At 38.9% G+C, this 20,827-nt stretch overlaps 1 protein-coding gene across 3 annotated transcripts in view; it reads right to left on the bottom strand.

The window, feature by feature from the left end:
- The window catches only part of nr5a2 (nuclear receptor subfamily 5, group A, member 2), an 83,940-nt gene that overhangs the window by 39,791 nt on the left and 23,322 nt on the right, over positions 1 to 20,827 (bottom strand). For all 3 annotated transcript variants that reach the window (XM_057840822.1, XM_057840823.1, XM_057840824.1), the window contains exon 5: positions 957 to 1,076. In XM_057840822.1, the coding sequence (XP_057696805.1) occupies positions 957 to 1,076 (120 nt within the window). The remainder of the gene's footprint in view (positions 1 to 956; positions 1,077 to 20,827) is intronic.

The following is a 20,827-nucleotide window of genomic DNA, read 5'->3' as shown; positions in this document are numbered from 1 at the left end:
CGGCGCTGCAAGGCCTTGCTTAAGCTTTCAACCGCTCAGCCCATTTGTCATTTTATCTATGAATGCATTTTAATAAGATCCATTTCATGTTTGAACCTATGACAGGAAAAAGAACGAGTCTCCTTTGAAAACACACGCCCCTGTGTTGGCGACCCTGAGAATGACATTACATTCATATTCACTTTGTTTTGAGCTCTAAAAATGAATGGGGCACCTGAGATGAAGCAAAGACAGATCACTGAAAATGTGCTTAAAATGTACAAAACAATACATTACACCATGCTATACAGTACATTTAAAATGAATCAACATTTTAGTAGAAATCAATACCTTTAAAAATATATTGAAAACTCATATTGTTTGTAATGGGCAAAGCCCACACAGAAAAACTTTCTCTCAATCCAGTGTTGCTAACATTTTTGAGTGTTTTTGAGATATATTAGAAAAAGTAAACACACTTTAAGCGTGTACTTGGCGCAAACGTGATTACTTTAAATGACCTGTCATCAGCACCTTACAGAAAATATTGTGTGTATGTGTGTATAATTGGGTATGCATCATTGGGGTTATCTGCTGCTGTATTGCGAATGTCCAAGGTGACATGGTAGTGGTGTCATTTCTGGTGTGAGAGAGAATAATAGGAGATAATGAACTCATTCATGGCATATCCCCTCTAATAGCAGCAGAACATTGACCAAAATGCAAATGAAACTGTCGTCCTGCAACTCTACTGACTACCAATTTCTCATCCTTGTAGCTGCAATCTTTTCAAACTGTCCTTATCCTGACTTTATCATTACTTTACAAGTCATCCCATTATGCCTGCTTGTATCTCTCTGCGTTCCATGTTGTTCACTTAATTTAAAAATGGGCCTTTTTATCTAATATCTCGCAACTAACAATTCAGTGTTGAAAAAAAATTCAATTTTTTGGCGGTGTGGGTTTCAATTACTCACCTGCTGACCAGTGACCAATAAAATGGAGCCTTCCTTGGCGTGCACCACCTGCCTAAAGACATGGTCCAGGATTAGAAGTTCACTCCAGCAGTTCTGCAGAAGCTTCATCTGGTCATCAACCTGTTTGAGAATATTAAGAAAAGCTCATGATTTCCAGTAAAAACACAGACAACAAAAATATCCCAAGCAGATGTTAGTGTGCAGGCTTAGGTTGTAGAGGTCTATTGATATTGATTACTTTCCTACCATATTTTCTTTATTTCAGTCCTTTTCAAAATGTTCTCATGTGAACGTCTTTCCACATTCATTTTACCTACTTTGCTTTGTGTGTTTTAAGAGGTTTTGGTACAGTTTTTTTTTCTGTTTGCCTTGTCAACAGTTTCTGAGTAATCCCACTGGTTCTAATGATTAAGACAAAAACATTTACACCTGCTGAATTGGCAGCCGCTGGCTCCCATGGGCCTGCCAGGTGAGCTATAGAACCAGGTCAGGTCAAACAGTGCACCAAAACAACATCTTCCTTTGTAACAGCAAGCCTCTTCCCATGCCTGGCCATGTTAATCATTACTCCCCAATTGAAAGACTCAAACAGAAAGACCGCATTGGGAAAAAAAAAAAGGAATGAGGAAAATGTCTTTTTTGGGGGGAGGCATCAACAAACATTGCACTAAGTTATGTGATAGAAATAATATATCCTGCTGGGTACCTTTGTTGTGTCACAAGTTAGTCTGTGACTTTGTGAGAACCTGGTGTTAATCATCAGTATCAATGAGTGCGATAATGATAAGGAATGTGGATCAATGTTAAAGGCTGGCCAAAAAAAGTAGCTGCAAGCGTGGGTAGCGAGACAAGGAATGTATTCTTGTACACGTATGAGTGTTGAAGGCATTTAAAAAAAAAAAAAAAAAAAAACTTATCGGTATATGATAGATAGCTAGATGGACAGACAGACAGACAGACAGATCAACAGATAAACATATAGACAGACAATTTTTGGTTAAGCAAAGGCTGTTTGTTGCCCAATGTTTCAAGTTTCTGATCTCTGCACATCTTCTCTCCTTTCTATATACAGTATATATAGCATATGCTGTACAACTTTGGAGGGATATCCAGTTAAGGACGACATCAAAATTCAAATGACTTCGTTAAAACAGTCAGAGAGCATCGAAGTCCTTCAAAGGAGGGGTTTCTTTTAGCCACTCGCTATTTCTCCTCTCTCTGCCTTCTGAATCTAAAGACCCTGGAAGCTAGTGTAAATGTGCGTGTGTAAAGTGATGGGTACATGTAAGGCCCAAGATCTTCAAACACCACCCTGCTCAATACAGCCACCGCTACCACTGCTTGTCAGTTGTTCTTAGCAAGTATTAGGGTCCTTATCAAAGGGTTGTCCTCACTGCCTGCCTGGAAGCAACTCTCTGACGAGAAGCCTGGGTCATCAAAGAGAGGGTATGGCAGTGGGTGATAGCAGCCTAGACGGGGGCAGGGGACACCCGTCTGCACAAGGGAAACTGATGACAGAGAGACATGAGGGCGGCACAAGGGTTGGGGTTCAGTTGGCTGACCTTTGGAGCAGCAGTGACACAAACTGTTTCCCTGACAAGCTCTTCCTTTCACTCTGTCAAAGTAAGAACATTCATGGCGCCTGATCTTACAAGATCTGAACGTGAACCTGAACGTGCACATCAAACGAACTCAATGACACAGAATCAAACGATTTATTTTGTATTTAATGCAGGCAAGTTACAGTTTATACAGTATCTTTGCAGTAAATGCGGCTGACACAGTAAACGAGTGGCTGCTTGCCAATTACTGATTACAACTCATCACTCTTTAATTTAATCAGATCATAAAAACACAAAGTTCAAATAGCTGTTTGTTCGACTCATGCAATAAAGCTTCTAACTCTTTTTCAGTTGCTTACATCTTATCTGAAAAGGATGGAAAATTTAGACAGGTGTATCCAACTCTTGTCATAAACCAAATGCTTGCAATCACAGTGTCAGTAACATGATAACTACCTTTAAGTGTTGAACTCCCACAGTACTGTCATTAACTCTAGTGTTGTCATTGATGGCAACAGACATCAAATCCACTCCCTGCCCTCTCAGTCGAAATGGCTAGGGAATAAGTTATTAATCAAGCCAGTTTGTTTCAAATGTTGAAATACTGTTTGGTCCATTATACTCATGTTAACAAAAAAAAAAACTATTGTTAACATGAACATAATAGACCCAACAGGAGTGATGATTTTTTGTTTGTTTGAGCATTTAAGTTGATTTAGTACAGGGTGGTGCAGAGCAACTTGCTTATTTAAATTTGGCGACCTGAAGTGATGGTTGCTCTGAGGATGGTAGGGACGGACCTACAGTGGGGCAAATAAGTATTTAGGCAACCACTAATTGTGCAAGTTCTCCCACCTGAAAATATTAGAGAGGCCTGTAGTTGTCAACATGGGGAAACCTCAACCATGAGAGACAGAATGTGGAAAAAAAAAAAAAAAAACCCAGAAAATCACATTGTTTGATTTTTAAAGAATTTATTTGCAAATCATGGTGGAAAATAAGTGTTTGGTCAATACCAAAAGTTCATCTCAATACTTTGTTATGTACCATTTGTTGGCAATAACAGAGGCCAAATGTTTTCTGTAACTCTTCACAAGCTTTTCACACACTGTTGCTGGTACTTTGGTCCATTCCTCCATACAGATCTCCTCTAGAGCAGTGATGTTTTGGGGCTGTCGTTGGGCAACACAGACTCTCTCATGGTTGAGGTTTACCCATGTTGACAATTACAGGCCTCTCTAATATTTTCAAGTGGGAGAACTTGCACAATTAGTGGTTGACTAAATACCTATTTGCCCCACTGTAGTTGAGGGGGTTGGGTTTAAAGTTTGGTTCTTAACGTGCGTTATTTATTCTGTGTTTATTTTTCAGGAACTCCAGTCAGCATCATGGAGTGGATTAAGTTGGAACGCGCTTTCACTGTTGAGGCATTTTTTTTCAAGCGAGCAGTAAAATCGCTTGGATTAAGTTCCTGCACCATAGCTAATTTGTAGGCATGAAATCTCAATTCTTCATGGAGGATTCATCTCACAGAACGCGCAGACAACCCAAGAGCAAATGCGTGTTTGCTGGCAGACCGTCGGGACGATCTCAAAAAAGATTGTCACACCGCGTCAATGTTTTGGGGTGCTCTGCCCCACCCTGCATTTCGGAACACCAGCACCTTGACTATGACGACAATAATCAACAAAAATGTAAAGATCAATTGAAAACTGTCAATTATAGAACAATAAATAGCTTTAAAAATGTACTGAATTCATTAGGCGGAATTGTGACTTGTAGATTTCAGTCAGGAAGCCTGTACAAAATGTATGTCAATCTGATGTAGTTATTACAGTGATTAGGATCTGTATATGCAATTAATCTTGTCTTATCTCAAATTTCCGTCCGTGTCTTATCCTACACGAAAAGATTTAAGGCCTTTCCACACTATCGTCAGCCCAGTGTCAAGATCAATCCACAGCAAGCGCAAAATGGGAGGAGCCACGTAGCCTGACAAAGACGCTGACAAGAAATGAAAAGCGGCGAGTATATTTACTATAGTCCCAAGCACCAAAGCATTTATTTTTCATTGTTGCACAAGAAAACAGCGACTTTTCCCATTTCAAGGAGTAGGGGGGATTATAATAGCCATCTAAAGGGTTTTACAAGTTTTGGTGAGAGGGTGAATATTTTTTTTTTGTTCATGAACTACATTTCCACACAAACGCACATCAAGGTACCATTTAGCTTAGCAAGGAGAAGTATGAGAGTAATTTTTCGAGTGCGCCAGAGCTCGGGAAACTTTAAAAAAACGCATTTATCAAGGTTTCGTCGGCCGTGATCTTCATACCATCTGCTGAAACAGCCTGATGGACCAGATATAAGTACACCTGCCCCTCTGCTATCGGATGTATTGTTGACGTAAGCGCGGCGCTGTGAAAATAGAAAAAGTCTCTATTTTGGGCTCCACCCCTCGGCAAAAAACTCACTCATGACTTTCTGCTCCATCCAAAATGACCCCTCCCACATGCACAATGAATGGGTTGCCACTGAACACTTCACGCTAGGCTGCCGCTAGAATGAAACGGCCTTTAGCTTCTGCATTCATTCACATTTTAGATACATGTTAAAAAAAAACAACCTAAAATAAGGTGACATTAAAACCCAAACTGAAAGCATTTGTTTCTCAGGCGTGGTTGATCCAACATCACCAAAGTGGGATGTTTGAAAATCCAAGCAGGGACTCCTATATGCACGGGCCAGCAGTGAAAAATATATATCCTCCAAGAAACCAATTTACCACCTTGATGATTGTTCAGCTGAGTGGAATCAATACTCAAATCAATCGCTTAGCCCATAAGTTTTGTTCAAACCACTAGCTAGGATTAATGGGATTTCCAGATGTAGAAAAAGAATGAAGAGGGAGTGAGAGAGGGAATAAACCTGACTGGGAAAGGCAGAATGGGAAAATATGTGAGGGGAAATTGCAAGAATAAAAAAGGTGATTCGGAGCAGACATTGCTGTATGGATCTAAATTAAAATTGGCAGATTCAAATACTCACTTACAAACGTCATGTTTATTCATAGCCCCCTGCCAAGAGTTGAGCAATTATCATGAGGTGCAAAGTCATAACAGTCCGGGGTGGTAGTACCCAACCCCCTTTCTTGTGCCCTGGTCTTGGTATCATGCCACGATAATTGTTCAGCGGCGTACGTCGCGGCGGCTTTTAACGAGTGTACACAGCTGGATCTGATTTTTAATAAGTATTTCCATTTTTGATGTTGACTAACGAAGAGCTTAATGGAATCTCCTTCTGTCGATGTTAATGAATAGAAATATTCATGTTTTTTTTTTTTTTGGTAAGTGTAGCATTTGGAGACCCAAGATCTAATCTGCCTTTAATTCTCATGAACAATAGTGGCACTTCTCCGTCTTCTGGATGGGAATCAATGCAGTTTTGGAGTACTACAGGTGAAGTTTGAAGCTGACTTCAATGATAGTGTGTGAGCTGCTCATCCTTTTGTGCTGTTCTATCTTAGCATCTGTTCGCTTTGAGCCAAACAGTCCCTGTATTCACCTGGGAATACGAATGAATTCACCAAGAAATGGCGCCTGTTATTCTTATAGTGTTAAAAACGCTTAATTATCTCATGCCTGCGTGCTCACTTCCAGTTTGGCCAAAATTACTCACTTAAATCAAGGTAGTTTTTGGAAGATAGAATGTTTTTTCATTACGGATTATTTAAAAAAAAAAAAAAAAAAAAAAATATATATATATATATATATATATATATATATATACTGGACTGTCTCAGAAAATTAGAATACACAATATTCTAATTTTCTGAGACAGTCCTGTATATTGTTCTATGTAAAGGACGTCAGCCAAGGTCGGCCCCCCACATTTTTACCACGCCAAATCTGGTCCCCTTTGCAAAAAGTTTGGACACCCCTGCTTTAAATGGTGGATTAATGTACAGGACTGTCTCAGAAAATTAGAATATTGTGTATTCTAATTTTCTGAGACAGTCCAGTATATATATATATCACAATTTTTTTTTGGGGGGGGGGGATTCTATGACTATTATTTGGTCAATTTCTGAGCTTCTATTTAAGTGACCAATAGTGATTTACAGTATTTCAAGACTCAAAATATAAAAGTTCAATTTCCCTGGGAAGAACAGCAACAGTTGTGATGAAATCCACCAAAGATTGCTGTTGGAATGGCCACAAGCCTGTGTCCTAATTTCGACCTAAAAAAAAAAGACCTTGTTTATCACGGCATACAGTCCATTTGGTCTTCGATCCTAATGCCGGTGGAGTGATAAGGATGCTGGGAAAATGAACAGGTGGCATAGGGTGATGGTGGGCTAAAAGGCTTTGTGGTGGTTTTCAGAAGAGAATGATAATATTGATGAAAATACACTAAGCAAAAAATACTAAATTTGTCATAAAAACTGTATAACGTGAATAAAAATCATTCGTGGCATTTCATTAACTAATTCAATTTAAGATTGTAAAAAATGTCATCTTTATCATGGGGACACAGAACATCTGTAGTCGATTTAACTGGACAACCAGCCAAGAACCTTCATCATTTTTATATCAAACAACTGCTTTTCACTTTCAATGCTATTATCTACAGACGATAACCAACGTGATCAGAAACACTGAGCATTAAGGTAACCTGCTACAGTAGTTTTTTGTGTATCAAATGCATGTTTTTTCCATTTTGTGCCAATACTGCATAGCACATTTGTCAGAGGCTGCCATAGTCTTTGCACGCCAATGTCTGAGTGATAATACCGAAGCCCTGAAATTGACCATTTCCCACGGTGACTGCGCTAATTGACTCTGCAAACTGACCTTTGATCCTGGGAATGAGAGGGTCTCTTTCAGTTACGCATGTTCACTTCACCTCATTTCTCCACATGTCCTGATCCCCCAACATGTGATTTTTATCCTTCACTCAGTTTGTCCCATGTAGAAAGCGGAAATGCATTTGTAAACATCAAAGTAGATGTAGATGCAATAGCAAACACACTTAGCAAATATGCAAATAAATAACTAGTACAATAAATGCTGAGACCCTGCCTTTATAGAATACATGCAATCAATCGTGTCAACTCAAATTCCAGATTAGGGAGACTGTAAAATTACACTGATGAGACAAGAAAAAAAATCTTTGAGCTCTGGTGTGTTAGTGCGAGAAGACCATGTTTCATCATGGCCACTTTTAATGTCAACAGGCACTCCTCTCCATTCCATTTGCTATCAGTATGAATATTTGAAGCAGAAACCTTTCCTGGATGCTTTGACTTCTTCCCACAAGATTAATCACTAATATTTGAGAACAAACCTCAAGCTTTTCATATATATTTGACCAATCTTGGCTTTGTTGTAATCATTTTGGAATATTGTTTTAAATTGATATTAGTCTTCTGAACTGACCGGACAGAATAAAAAGCTTCCACAGAAATACTAAAATGCAATATTCAATTAACTTTATCTTAAATACACATTAATTTGAGCAAAACATATAAAAAACATGCAACATCACAACATGAATTTTACTTCCTCTGGTGGTATGGGAAATAGACTAAAAATTAGACCTGGAATATTGTAAAAGCTACAGGTAAACATTGCTTTAATGTGTCATTAAATAAGATCTGAATAAGGTTTGTGACCAAAGATTCAAATGGCATTTTTTTTTTTTTTTTTTTAAAACAATAGTTTTGAGGATACCTTGGTAGACATCCTACCTCCAGCAGACGCACACAACTCCATGCACAAGAAATTACAAGGCTTAGAGCTAAGAAGCGATCAACTAATTATCAAAAGATAGAGAACCTAATCAATTATTCACATGAACATTAGACCACTAACACACATGTAGCCCTGGGATCTGTGTCTCCCAAAAGTAACCTCTTACTTCACTTAAATGCACAAGCATGCAACCTAGAGATACAGTTACAACCATATACAAAAAAAGAAAAATAGAGTTTTAGTAGACTCTACTGATCCTACGAATCTTATTGATTTGGCAGCAGCAGAATCTCTTAGCACACGCACATACACACCTACACAGTTTAATCTACTGGCCGATAAGCATTAAAGCCTCAGTCATTGTGTTTTCACGCTGTGCAATCATTATTTGAATTAATGCTTAGATTTATTGTACTGTATATTGTTTTGTGAGATGAGTGTGGAAAGTAGGTGGGTCCAAGTATGACACGGTGCGCAATTTTGTACAGGGGCCTGTCAAATGTGAGGGAGTTTGCAGTCACTTTATTATCCCTCTGATGCTTGACAAGGATGAGCGAGAAGGTTTATGTATATGTATATATGTAAACGTGTGTACTTGTGCTTTTTATGTGCCTCTGTGTGTTTGAGTTTAATTGATAGACAATGGAAAATGGCCCCATAATGTTTGCCTGGTGTTCTGAATGTTAAAGAGATGTCTGGACTAAGAGTCGACAATAAAGACAGTAGGCTAGAGGCTTCATCCCCTATACTCTTTTGTATTACTCAGAACAGTAGAGAGAGAGAGCATATTTACAAATCATGCATATGCACAATCGTGGACATGCATAACTGAGGACATTGCAAACATACACCTGAATATTTTGAGAAAGGTGTGTTTAAGTGTGGGACTTTTTTCTATATATTTTATTACTTATCATTTTCCTCTTTGGTGATGAGCAGCCATCCTGCAGCTGATTTGAAACATCCAACCACGAGGCAGAGGCAGGGGCAGAGGCTCTCACAGTTGTGCTTATCACTCACCACCGCATTGCATCGATGGAAACACAGGTGACTCGGATGAGGACGACAACCCTGCCCCATAAGGTTTTCCAACAAACGGCCCCCTGGTGTTTAACCCCCTCTCAACCTGGGAAACCCAAGCACAGGTAAGATCTTCGGCAGGTTTTTTGACACAGAGAAATACACTAACAAGAAACCTGAAGAAAGGGAAGGCATTTTTTTTTTTTTTTGGAAGGCAGTTACATATTAAGAGCTCAAGACGTTTCCCTGTTCTGCTGCTTTACATGTCTGTGGTCCACCTGCCACAGATAAACGACTACTGGCACCATGGGAAAAAAAATTCAGGTGTTTCAACCAGCAACTGTTGCCCGTGTTTGAATTTCACTTCAAGCACCAAAACTTCATCTTCAATAACATGATGACTAGAGCATGTAAAAATGCATCATTTCACCTTTCATCTGTTATCTGCTCTAAATTTTGCATAGTTATGTTATGTTTTGCACTGCTATTTTGCACACCCAAATGCTTGATACCGTACACATTTTTAGACTTACATTTCCAATGTCAAATGTAAATCTCATGAGCTACTACAATATTTGTTGTGATAAAAGTCACAAAAAAAATAAAATTGGTTTTGGAATTTTCTTTGTTTACACTGCTAACTGTTCCACAGAATGCATGTTGATAAGTCAAGAACAAGTACTTCTGGGAAAAGTGACCAAAACTCAAGGACGTGGGACATTTCCTTCTTCCTTCCTTTCCTTCTTTCCTTTTCCATTTCAAAGCCAAATGATTACAATACGTATGTCTAAAGCATAGTTTTTAGGCTTAGGTGTCAAAGGCTTAAAATAGTTGTAGAAAGCTGTTTTGAAAAGCATACTAAAAATTATACTGTAATGATTTATGGTATGGTTTTCTTTTTTGATGATTTGGAGGCATAGACTTCACTATCAGTTGACAAAACAGCTCCTACGAACATTGCGCCACAGCTTCCCGTAGGGGGCCGGGCCAGGCAGAGCATCGAGAAAACTTTCACTGCAATAAACTCAAACACACGCTGCATTTTAACGCTAGATTAAGGTGGAAACAGGACAAAGGTTTTAGTGCATACAATGAGGCAAGGAGTGTCTCAAGTGTGATTTGGTCAGGGATTCAAGGTAATTGTTATATAAAATAGCACCATGCATGCACTTTGAAACGGGAAATAAATGAATGAAAAAAATTAGCATAACTTTAGCTTTAAATATTTATATAAAATGAATGATAGCTGCCCGTTTTTCTGCTTTTAACAGAACATCTAGACTGTTTTACGTACATATACTAGTATATAGAAATTCAAGGATTTCCACATTTATTTACAAGAATTTTCAACTTATAAAGCTCTTTGTTTTGTGATGGCTGCCATGTTGGATTTTGTATCCATACACAATAGTGTAACTTTATATATATGATCAGGTAAAAATAATCAGGTAATTTTCTGCCAACTGCTCGTTTTTTGGCAAAAAAAAAAAAAAAAAAAAAAAAAACGAGAAATGTTTTCTGCATCCATACAAAAAGAAGTTATTTCATGTAAAATTTCAATCTAAAAATGACGAGGGAAAGATAGCAGGCAAAATGTGCTGAGGCAATAGTGACATCAGAATTCAAGTTGTGATTGTATATAGAAAAATGCAAAATTTGCTTTTGTTGAATGAAAATAAAATGATTCTGCATGCCTTCCTCAAGTATTAAGTTTCTGATGTGAAAATTGAGTGATTTATTAGCTGTTGAAGTTGCTATTTTGGGCAAAAACGTATATGATAGGTTATGCAGTATATTGCTATTGATCCTGAAAATATAGGTGATAATCTCTGCATTTAGTGATTTTTGTGCATCTAGTGTCAAATCTGAGAAATTTATAGCCATTTTAAGTTTTGTTATATTTATATATACAGTGGGGCAAATAAGTATTTAGTCAACCACTAATTATGCAGTTTCTCCCACTTGAAAATATTAGAGAGGCCTGTAATTGTCAACATGGGTAAACCTCAACCATGAGAGACAGAATGTGAAAAAAACAAGAAAATCAAATTTTTTTGATTTTTAAAGAATTTATTTGCAAACGGAGACCAAACGTTTTCTGTAACTCTTCACACGCTTTTCACACACTGTTGCTGGTATTTGGCCCATTCCTTCATCTCCTCTAGAACACTGATTTTTTGGGGGGCTGTCGTTGGGCAACACGGACTTTCAACTCCCTCCACAGATTTTCTATGGGGTTGAGATCTATGGGGTTGAGATACCAATACCTTTGGTATTGACCAAATACTTATTTTCCACCATGATTTACAAATAAATTCTTTAAAAATCAAACAACGTGATTTTCTGTTTTTTTTTTCTCCACATTCTGTCTCTCATGGTTGAGGTTTACCCATGTTGACATTACATTTTCAAGTGGGAGAACTTGCACAATTAGTGGTTGACTAAATACTTATTTGCCCCACTGTAGGCCTACGTACTAAAATTAATCTGGATTTTAATAAAGAACGACTTTGAATTTTTTGATGCCGCTGCTCATGAAGACTCATATACAGTACTGTATGCCTAAGGGACGTGTTTTGGTTTTAGGTCACTGGTTTTGAAAATATTTGAATTTTATGTTTTTGAATATAGACCCCCTACGGATAATTCAACTGAATATGGCTCAGTTCCAGGGATCACAGTCTTTGATAGGCAAACTAAACATGTGAATGAGCTAATTAAGGATTTCTGTACTTCCTGCTATGTAAGGACAAGGTCCCAAAATCACAAGACATTCGAACAGATGGCGGCCTCCTTCTCCCTGTATTGCATCATCTCATGTCTTCTGATAGACGCAGACATGAATGCATCTATATTAGAGCATAGCCGTCTTTTCACTCGACAGTGCTGTCAAAGCTAAGTGTACAACAGCATGTGGAGTTAAAAGGCCTGAGGGATATTGAGACAACAGTTCACTGCCTTAAAATCGTTTTCCCTGCTCTTTTGTTTTTGTTCAGCATCCCTGGTCCATTTCTGTAGTCTAGTGTTGTCAACACCTTTCTCAGAATTTCCCATTTCAGCACATTAAAGATTTATTGCATCATTGTTTCACCTTGCTGGAAAAGTGTTTTATTTAATGCCCCTCTTAGACAACCTAAAAAGAATGCGGAACAGCTGTAAAGCCTGTTATTAGTGCTTTGCTTTTATTTTGCATGTATGGAATCATTTATCCAATGCTCGTGCCAAGGTTGCCACTATGGCATTTTGGGTGAAAGGCAGAGAAAGATTGACAGGACAAGTGAATGATGTGAGACTCATAAAATGGCATGGTGTAGCATTAAAGAAATGAGGAAAGCAAGATGGAAATTAAAAGCAACAGAGAAAGGAATGCTAAACGCAGGGCCACGGAACAGGTGTCTTTGTCCTAGATCCCTGGGTTGCTAGCAAAGAACAGACTGTTTTTCTCCATGCTTGTTTGGTATGAGGCCACTCTACTGGGCCTGTCATCACAACACTTAATGAATGTTACTACAAATGCGTTTATTATTTAAATCACCTGTGCCACTAATTGCTACATTTACAATTAAATGTCTTCTCTTCATTGTCTCTAGGAAAGGCCTCGAAACAACACATACTGTTTGCACACGCACACTCACACACAACACAGACACACACGCCTCCGAAAGTGTCTGCTCCCTTTCAAGAATAGACAAGCACCAAATAAGCATCAAAAATAGACATCGGAGGACAACTGTTGACAGCTCTGTGACGAAAGAAGCAGAGACAGTCACAACCTCTTGGCAGGCTGGATTACAGCCACATAATTGTGGCCATGCAACATTGTAACACAAGACACTTAGGGGCAATTTATTTTTTAAAATTCTATACCGTTTATTCAGTTTATTTATTTATTTTTTACTTTACTGGTGCGAAAAATGGCAGATGGGAAACAACCAGGCATGGTGCTTTGCAAAGGATATACGCAATCGGTGTAATGTTTTTAACGGTATTAAATGATATTGTCCTTTAAACATAAGGGAAAAAAATATATTTTTGTAATATTGAAGTTTGGACAAGTTAAAGCTTTAATTTTGACAACATTCATGTAAATACAACTACAGGTATACCAAACGTTGAATACAGTATATAATAAAACTTTATCTCAACAATTAAGCCTTATCTTTACACAAATTTGCAAAACATATGTCATTGTTCAATACAGCACCCAAAAATGTTTTGTGGGAATAATTTACGCTCTGAGTTCTGAGATCAAGGGTTCAATCTTGGACTCCGGCTTTCCTTTATGGAGTTAGCATGTTCTCCCCTTGCCAGCATGGGTTTTTCTCCAGATCTCAGAAACATGCATGGTAGGCTAATTGAACACTCCAAATTGTCGCTAGGTATGAGTGTGTAAGTGAATGGTTGTTTGTCGCCTTGTGCCCTGTAATAGGCTGGCACCCAATTCAGGGTGCAACTGGCCTAGTGCCCATAGTTTGCTGGGATATGCTTAAGTACCCATGCGGGTCTAGTAAGGCTAATTGGGATACAAGATGAATGAATTCCAATTGTGTGTTTTTTATTGCATCCCGAAGTCCAGTAGTTATACCGGGGGTCGGCAACCCGTGTTTTAAGAGCCTAATGCAGCTCTTTAGCGCTGCCCCAGTGGCTCCCTGGAGCATTTTCAAAAATGTTTGAAAATGGGAAAAAGATGGGGGTGGGAAATACATTTTTTGTTTTGATATGGTTTCTGTGGGAGGACATAAATGACACAAGCATTCTTAATGTTTTCCAATGCTGTAAAAATGTGTGGAATAAATATTAAATTTCAACATTTCTGTCAAAGAAGATTTGCGTCATAGCCTGCGACACTCGTTTCTATCAGCAGGGCCTGATGCCAGGCAGGTGGCTATTGTAAACAAACTGGCGGCTGTGTGATGGGCCATGGATCCGAAAGGAAAAATGAGAAAAATAGCTGACGAGAACAGAGGATTCTATGTTTCTTGGACCGAATCATTTGCATTCACTGCCAATGCAGAGGGATTGCCTGAATATTTACTCTGTGGCGAGAAGTTGACAAATAACAAAAAGAGTAATGTAGAAAGACATTTCCAGGGAAGGCATGCTACATTTGAAATCGAGTACCCAGTTGAGTCTGAGAGAAAAAGTGTGATTGCATTACTTCTGAAGAATCTAGAGGTGCGCAAAAATAGATTTAAGAAGTGGATTGCATTGCCAAACGCCACTACTGCTGCAAGTTTTGTTGCAACCCGGGAGATAATAAAGCATGGAAAACCGTTCACAGATGGTGAGTACATGAAGGAGACATTCATCAAAAATCGGATTTCTTAATTGCATTTCTTTAATTTCATAAAAGCAATGAAACAATTCATTAATATTGTAATGAAGTTAAACTGGAGGTGGCATCATACAACAGAGTAGTCACTTGGTGCATTGGATGCACTGCAGGGAAAATAAACATTAAACAATGAAGGCTCATTATGTATTTTTAGCCTACTAATTTGGATAGTTTGTTAATATAGCTAATCATAGAGCTAATACAGATACATCCAGCATCTGTTGCCTTCATTATTAGGCTTATTCAAGGCTTTTAATTTTTTTGCGGCTCCAGACATATTTGTTTTTTGTTGTTTTTGGTCCAATATGGCTCTTTCAACATTTTGGGTTGCCGATACTATACTATACCCCTATACTATAGACAGATATGCTGTCTCCAACACAAATGAGATGCAAAAAAAAGTGTAAAAGAGGAAGATAGATTAGCTGACAGGTTTGCATAGTTATGTGTGTTGTGTTTGGTTTAGAGGTTGAGGGTCAGCATAAAGCTACAGCAGCCACACCTCGGCCCCTCTGACCTCCAGGAAACCTTATAGCAGTAGGCTATTTAGAGGCAAAGTGCTGCTTTGCCGCCCGTGTCTTTGTACTTGTATTGACCACGCTGGCCACCCTCATACCATACCATACCCAGCCTGCCAGCATGCAGCAATACCTTTTTGCCTATGTACTGTATGCCCACATAAGCTCCAAGTGCCTCGGCAATTTACATGGAAGTCATACACAAATTTAAGGAACACAAAGTAATCACTATTTTTATTTGAACCTCTTTCAAAGTCAATGCAAGCTTACAAATTCTTTAAGCCTTTTATGTAAGCTATAAAGGCTTGACTTACAGCATTTCAGATGGGAAACACTCAACATAGATGAAAAAATGTTTACCACAACACCCAGCATCAAGAACAACAGAGAGTGGAAGGAGAAAGTCGTTTTGTGACTTTGATAGAGTGGCTGAAGCGTTGAGTTAATTTGTTGGATCAGCATCCTCACATCCACTTTGTTTAGCCATTTTGTTTGCCTTTATATTTTCCAGCTTTCAAATGCTCCCTCCCTAAGCCTGCTGATTTGACTGCCAACTTGTGACAACAACTGTACAGTACTGTGCTGTCACGTCACCTGTGTCACTACATTAACAAGCGGGATGACCTGCCAATAAAAAAGGCTTTTACCCTGATCTTCCCCAAACAAGACTTAAACGCGACCTGCTTTCTCTCGCAGAACACCCAGAGTGCTCACAAATGTGAATCAGGCTGCGTTAACGTGCCTGAAAATGAAAAAGTACCGCAGCTGGAGGCATTTTTAGCTTTCTTTTGTCACTTCATTAGCAGCACTTGTAGAAGGAGGCTAAATTGAAGAAAAGGCAGAGATGGAAGTTTAAAAATGCATTTCTCTAAATTTAGTTGGTGCAATAATTTTGAAAACCTGTACACGCGCTCCACAAAGAATTACCATAATAATTGTCGTTTTAAATCAAATGCAATGAATTAATAATTGATAGTTTCAATTAAAACTGAATGTTGTGGTCTGATATAGCAACGCATTTTAAAAAGACTTATTTAACAGATACGTATGTTTACACTGCACCTGCTCTTTACAAGAGTTAGACTGTCAGGTTTAGTCATTTAGCGGCTCTCGGTACGCTTTTAATGACTGACTTTCATCCTTCATCAAAGCAACAAGTAGATGAACAGACTTTGCTCCTGTTGTGTCCTCAGGGAGAGGCCAACCTAAATCTTTCCTTTTAACAAGTTCCCTGTTCTTCCTTCCGGCCCCCAGCAGTCCCCTGTGGTTGGACCGAAGGGACCATTACAATATTTGGGAAGGCTGTGTCTTAAAGTTAAGTCTACAACCACCAAGGGAACCGAGAAGGAAGTTCACTTTTCGGTTTTCCACACTTAAAACATAAGACACTGCGGGCACTCAAAGCCCAGAGGACATTAGGCACAACACAAGGCTGCGATTGCCATCTTGTCATGTTGCATACACATGCATATGTATCATTCCTTTTGGGAACAGAACGGACACATTCATAATCCACCTGTAGCTCGCTGTAATGTCAGAGCACTGACACAACAACAACTCAAATCCTAATATCCTTTTATTCCTGTTTTTACTGGTACTGACATATCAAGGATTATTTTAAAGTATTTATGAAAAAGCTATGTTGAGCTGCTGCCTTGCGGTCCATTATTTATGAATGAAGAGAGCCACCTTTCTTCCTCCTATATACAGTAAGTATGCCAGGCTCAAACTCCTGTTCCTTCCCAGCGTGACTGATCAAACAGATATTGTTGCACCTAATATAGCATCACACATGGAGCTCTAAACGCTACAATCAGCCAGTGATAGAGAGGAAGAGTTGGAGGTGAGTGAGAGAAGGGCAAAAGAAATTGTGAAATTCAGTGGAGTCTTGACAACTTTCCTCAGCTTGGTGTGCATGTGTTTGTCTGTGCTGTTGGTATACTGTACATAAGTGTTCATGTGTTTGTTGGGGCGAAGGGGCCTGTCGTCTATCACTGGACAAATGCTAGGTTGTTGGGAAGGGTGGTGGTGGTGGTGGTAGGGGGGATTGTCATCCCGAATGGTGCTGCTCCTCAAATGAAATAATATATCTTTGAAAGCCTACGCCCCGCGCCCGTCCCCGCCGCCGTATATCAAGCGCATGAGCGTCTGGTGGAGTCGCTCCAGGCCCATTAACCTTCCACCTGTCCCCCCACCCCTTTTGACACCCCCCCATCGAACCCCACCTACTGATCGTCTTTTCACCCCCCTGCTGTCCTTCACCACGCTCCCTCCTCCTCCTGCTGCCCTTGGTCGCGGCCTCTCAGAGCCTCTTGTTCATCTTCCCATTTAACCCCCTTTGCTTCTCCCATCACCTTCCTCTCCTTTTCTCATTTCCCTCTTTCCCTCATCCAAGCCTTCTGTGACAATGCCTTCATATAATTTCTTCTGCTGTCTCCTTTCCTCCCACGCTCATCCCTTTCTGCTACGTTTTTTCATCTTTATCACAATCACTGTCTTAACCAAATTGTCCATTTTGTGTTTTTTTGTGTTCATCCACTCACGTTACAATAAAATCTTACAAACTTTTCTGTTGTGTTTGCATCTTGAAACTCCTTTGCCTATCGCACTTTGCCTCTATTTCCTTCTTTACGCTACTGTAACAAGTATTATGTACGCATGTTTTTGTGTGTGGTAGCCTACAGAATATTCATTCAAATGCTGTGGAGCATGGCCACAGTTACAAATATCTGCCAAGCGCCCATGGCCGCCAACACCATCACTTTTGTAGTTTGTCAAAGCAGAGGAGGTGGTGGTTGGCATATATTTGGCCTCTGTGACAAGACTGACATTGCAACATACGACTTTGGATCTGGTGTGTGAAGTTTGTTGTCAATAGCCCCAAAGTTAGCATATCACGCTTTTGCAATTCATTAATTTCTGCCATGTACCGTATTTTTCGGACTATAAGTTGCACCTGAGTATAAGTTGCACCCGGCATAAAATACCTAACGAAGAGGAAAAAAAAACATATAAATCGCACCGGGGTATAAGTCGCATTTTGGGGGGGAGGGGGATTTACTTGATAAAATCCATCACATAGAACAGATATGTAATCCTGAAAGGTAATTTAAAATAAAAATACAATAGAGAACAACATGCTGAATAAGTATACAGTATGATAATGTTACATGATGCATGAACAATGAAATGCGAATGTGGCCGGCATGCTAAAGTAACATAGCTATTAAGAGTTATTCAGGTAACTATAGCATAAAGAGCATGCTAACAAGTTTACGAAACCATCAGTGTCATTCCAAAACACCAAAGTAATATGTGAAATAATATAACAATGTGTTAATAATTTCACACATATCTCGCTCCAGAGTATAAGTCGCACCCCCAGCCAAATTGTGAAAAAAACTACGACTTATAGTCCGAAAAATACAGTAACAGAAATGAATGAATGTGAGTAGGCATGTGTTTTCTCTCTTCTCTCCTTTGTCTTTTTTTCCATTGTTTTGTGTTGTCTCTGCATTCTGTTTCTATTTGTGTCCTCTCTCATCTCCCCTCTTTGTTTCACCTCTGTTCTATTCGCCTGTTCTCTCTTCTCCCTGGCCATCTGTTTATCCAATATGGCCGCAGCGTCTCAGCTGGGAGCTTTCCCAGGGAACCAGACTACTAATACAGTTCCTTCTCAACTTGATGGCCCTCCACTCTGCTTTTGCAATTCCTACTGCATGCAACCAAGAAAGAAGTGTCTGGATCAATCAAAAGGATGTCTCGCTATGACTAAAACAAACAGTGAAGTCACATTTGGAAATGTCACAGGTTGTCATAGATCTTCCACTTCTCTTAGGTTGATGGACTAAAAATGCTTTATCAATAAAGTTACCCTGCATTTAGTTAACAAAGCAGATTCTTGGACATCCTACTGAATCAATTGTGTCATAAGCAGGACACAGATTCTTCAACGAAATTTACAAAAAGAATTGGCACATTTTCGAAGTGTTTTCTCTTTTCCAGCAATTACCTATTGCCTCGCGTGTGTTGACTAGGAACACAGAAAGGCTTGTGGTTCCAAAGAGAGACACCCTACCTCTATATTAAAAGGTGTGGAGGGGAAAATGCAAGCGGGCAGGTGTGTTGAAAAGGGAATTGCGTTAGGAAGATGAGGTGTAAACATATGAATCATCGACAGTCTGCATCTGCCAGCTAAAATTTCTCCCTCATTGTGTTTGTTGTGTGCGTTAGGCAAGTCATCCTATAATTCTGGTACAACAGAGGTCGTAGAAGAGGACCAGATATGAGCAACACCGACAATAAACTAAATGCTTTTGCAAAATTTGTGTGTTGTTACTGTGAATATTTGACCCTAATTAGAAATAATAAAACCTTTAAATCAATGTCCAGAATAGCATTTAAAACATTTCTTCTATTTTATGAATAAAAAAGAAGTAAAAGCTAAACAGCAGTGTTGAGCCCTATCAGAATATAGTAACTCCAGAACATAAAAATCTGTCTATTAATAAAAAAGTAAAAAACAAAATAAAATGAAAAATAAATCATATGAAGCAACACGTGTGTGCAATTGGGAAGTGAAAATTAGGAAAAATATACCGTAAAAGTCAGAATATTGGAAGTTATTTTTCCCCATTTGAACAAATTGTTTGTTGACTGTTGGAATTGCGTATTGTTTGAATGGCTAAATGAAGAGTGTTTAAAAAATATAAAATGATATTCTGAAAAATGCCAGTATATAGCATTATAGTTTTATTATTCTACTTAAAGACACAAATATCATTTTACATAGAGTAGCTATTACTCCACTGGTCAGATATCCTGCTTTGCTCAGAACAGGCACACAAATTAATATTGTTTTTTTCCACGTCGCGTAAATTGAGACGCTGTCCCGCATTTTAGTCTCACTGTGACATGTTTTACTTTAATAGTCTATAGAAAATTAAAAAACAAATCTATTCAAGAGACATTTTAATCTTTAAATATTTTATTTCATCACGCATTGTTGAGTTGGTTTGTCCGTTTTGATTGTTTTTAATTGTTTTAGTGCTAGTATACACTTTATGATCCGTCTGCAATATATAATGCTTTACAAATAAAAATAATCATCATGGAATTTGCCAAACATAAGTGAGGGATCCACTCCTCCTTTTTTTGCCTATCACTTTCTTTCTCTCCTTTGACCAACCAATACGCTTTTAATGGACGGGCACATTCGTTTATGATTGAATCAGCCGTCCTTTGGGTGTGATTGACAGCTGCGTCAGGCCGTTTAGCTGCCTGTCATGATTCACAGCATGCGGTTCTACTTTCCCACAACATTGTCACGGGTCACCTCTAAACAAAGCCACAAATGCTGGAGAAAATGGTGGTTTACCTCAGAAAAACAGATCTGCTACAAAATTAAAATGCTGTAATTGGGAAAAAGTGTATTCCTGTTGTGACAGCACAAGAGGTAGGCCTGGACAGGAAGGTGCCCTAGACGCCAATGGTTCCAATGACACAGTTTCCTTATTTTATCAAACAGCAGGTTTCCCCAAAAGAAAGTGGCCAAAATGTGGTGGAGAAGCAATACAAAACAGAACAACGAAATAAACTCTTCAAAAGGGGTCAATGATGGTCTGTTCTCAAAAATCAACAAAAACTTTTTCAAGGTCTTTCTGCACAGTTCCCTCTGTCTTGGCCT

This window comes from Corythoichthys intestinalis, chromosome 7 (assembly GCF_030265065.1).
Source record: "Corythoichthys intestinalis isolate RoL2023-P3 chromosome 7, ASM3026506v1, whole genome shotgun sequence".
In the NCBI taxonomy this organism is placed as follows: Eukaryota; Metazoa; Chordata; class Actinopteri; order Syngnathiformes; family Syngnathidae; genus Corythoichthys; species Corythoichthys intestinalis.
The sequence above is the reverse complement of the archived record's forward strand: the minus strand, read 5'-3'. Positions and strand labels throughout refer to the sequence as shown.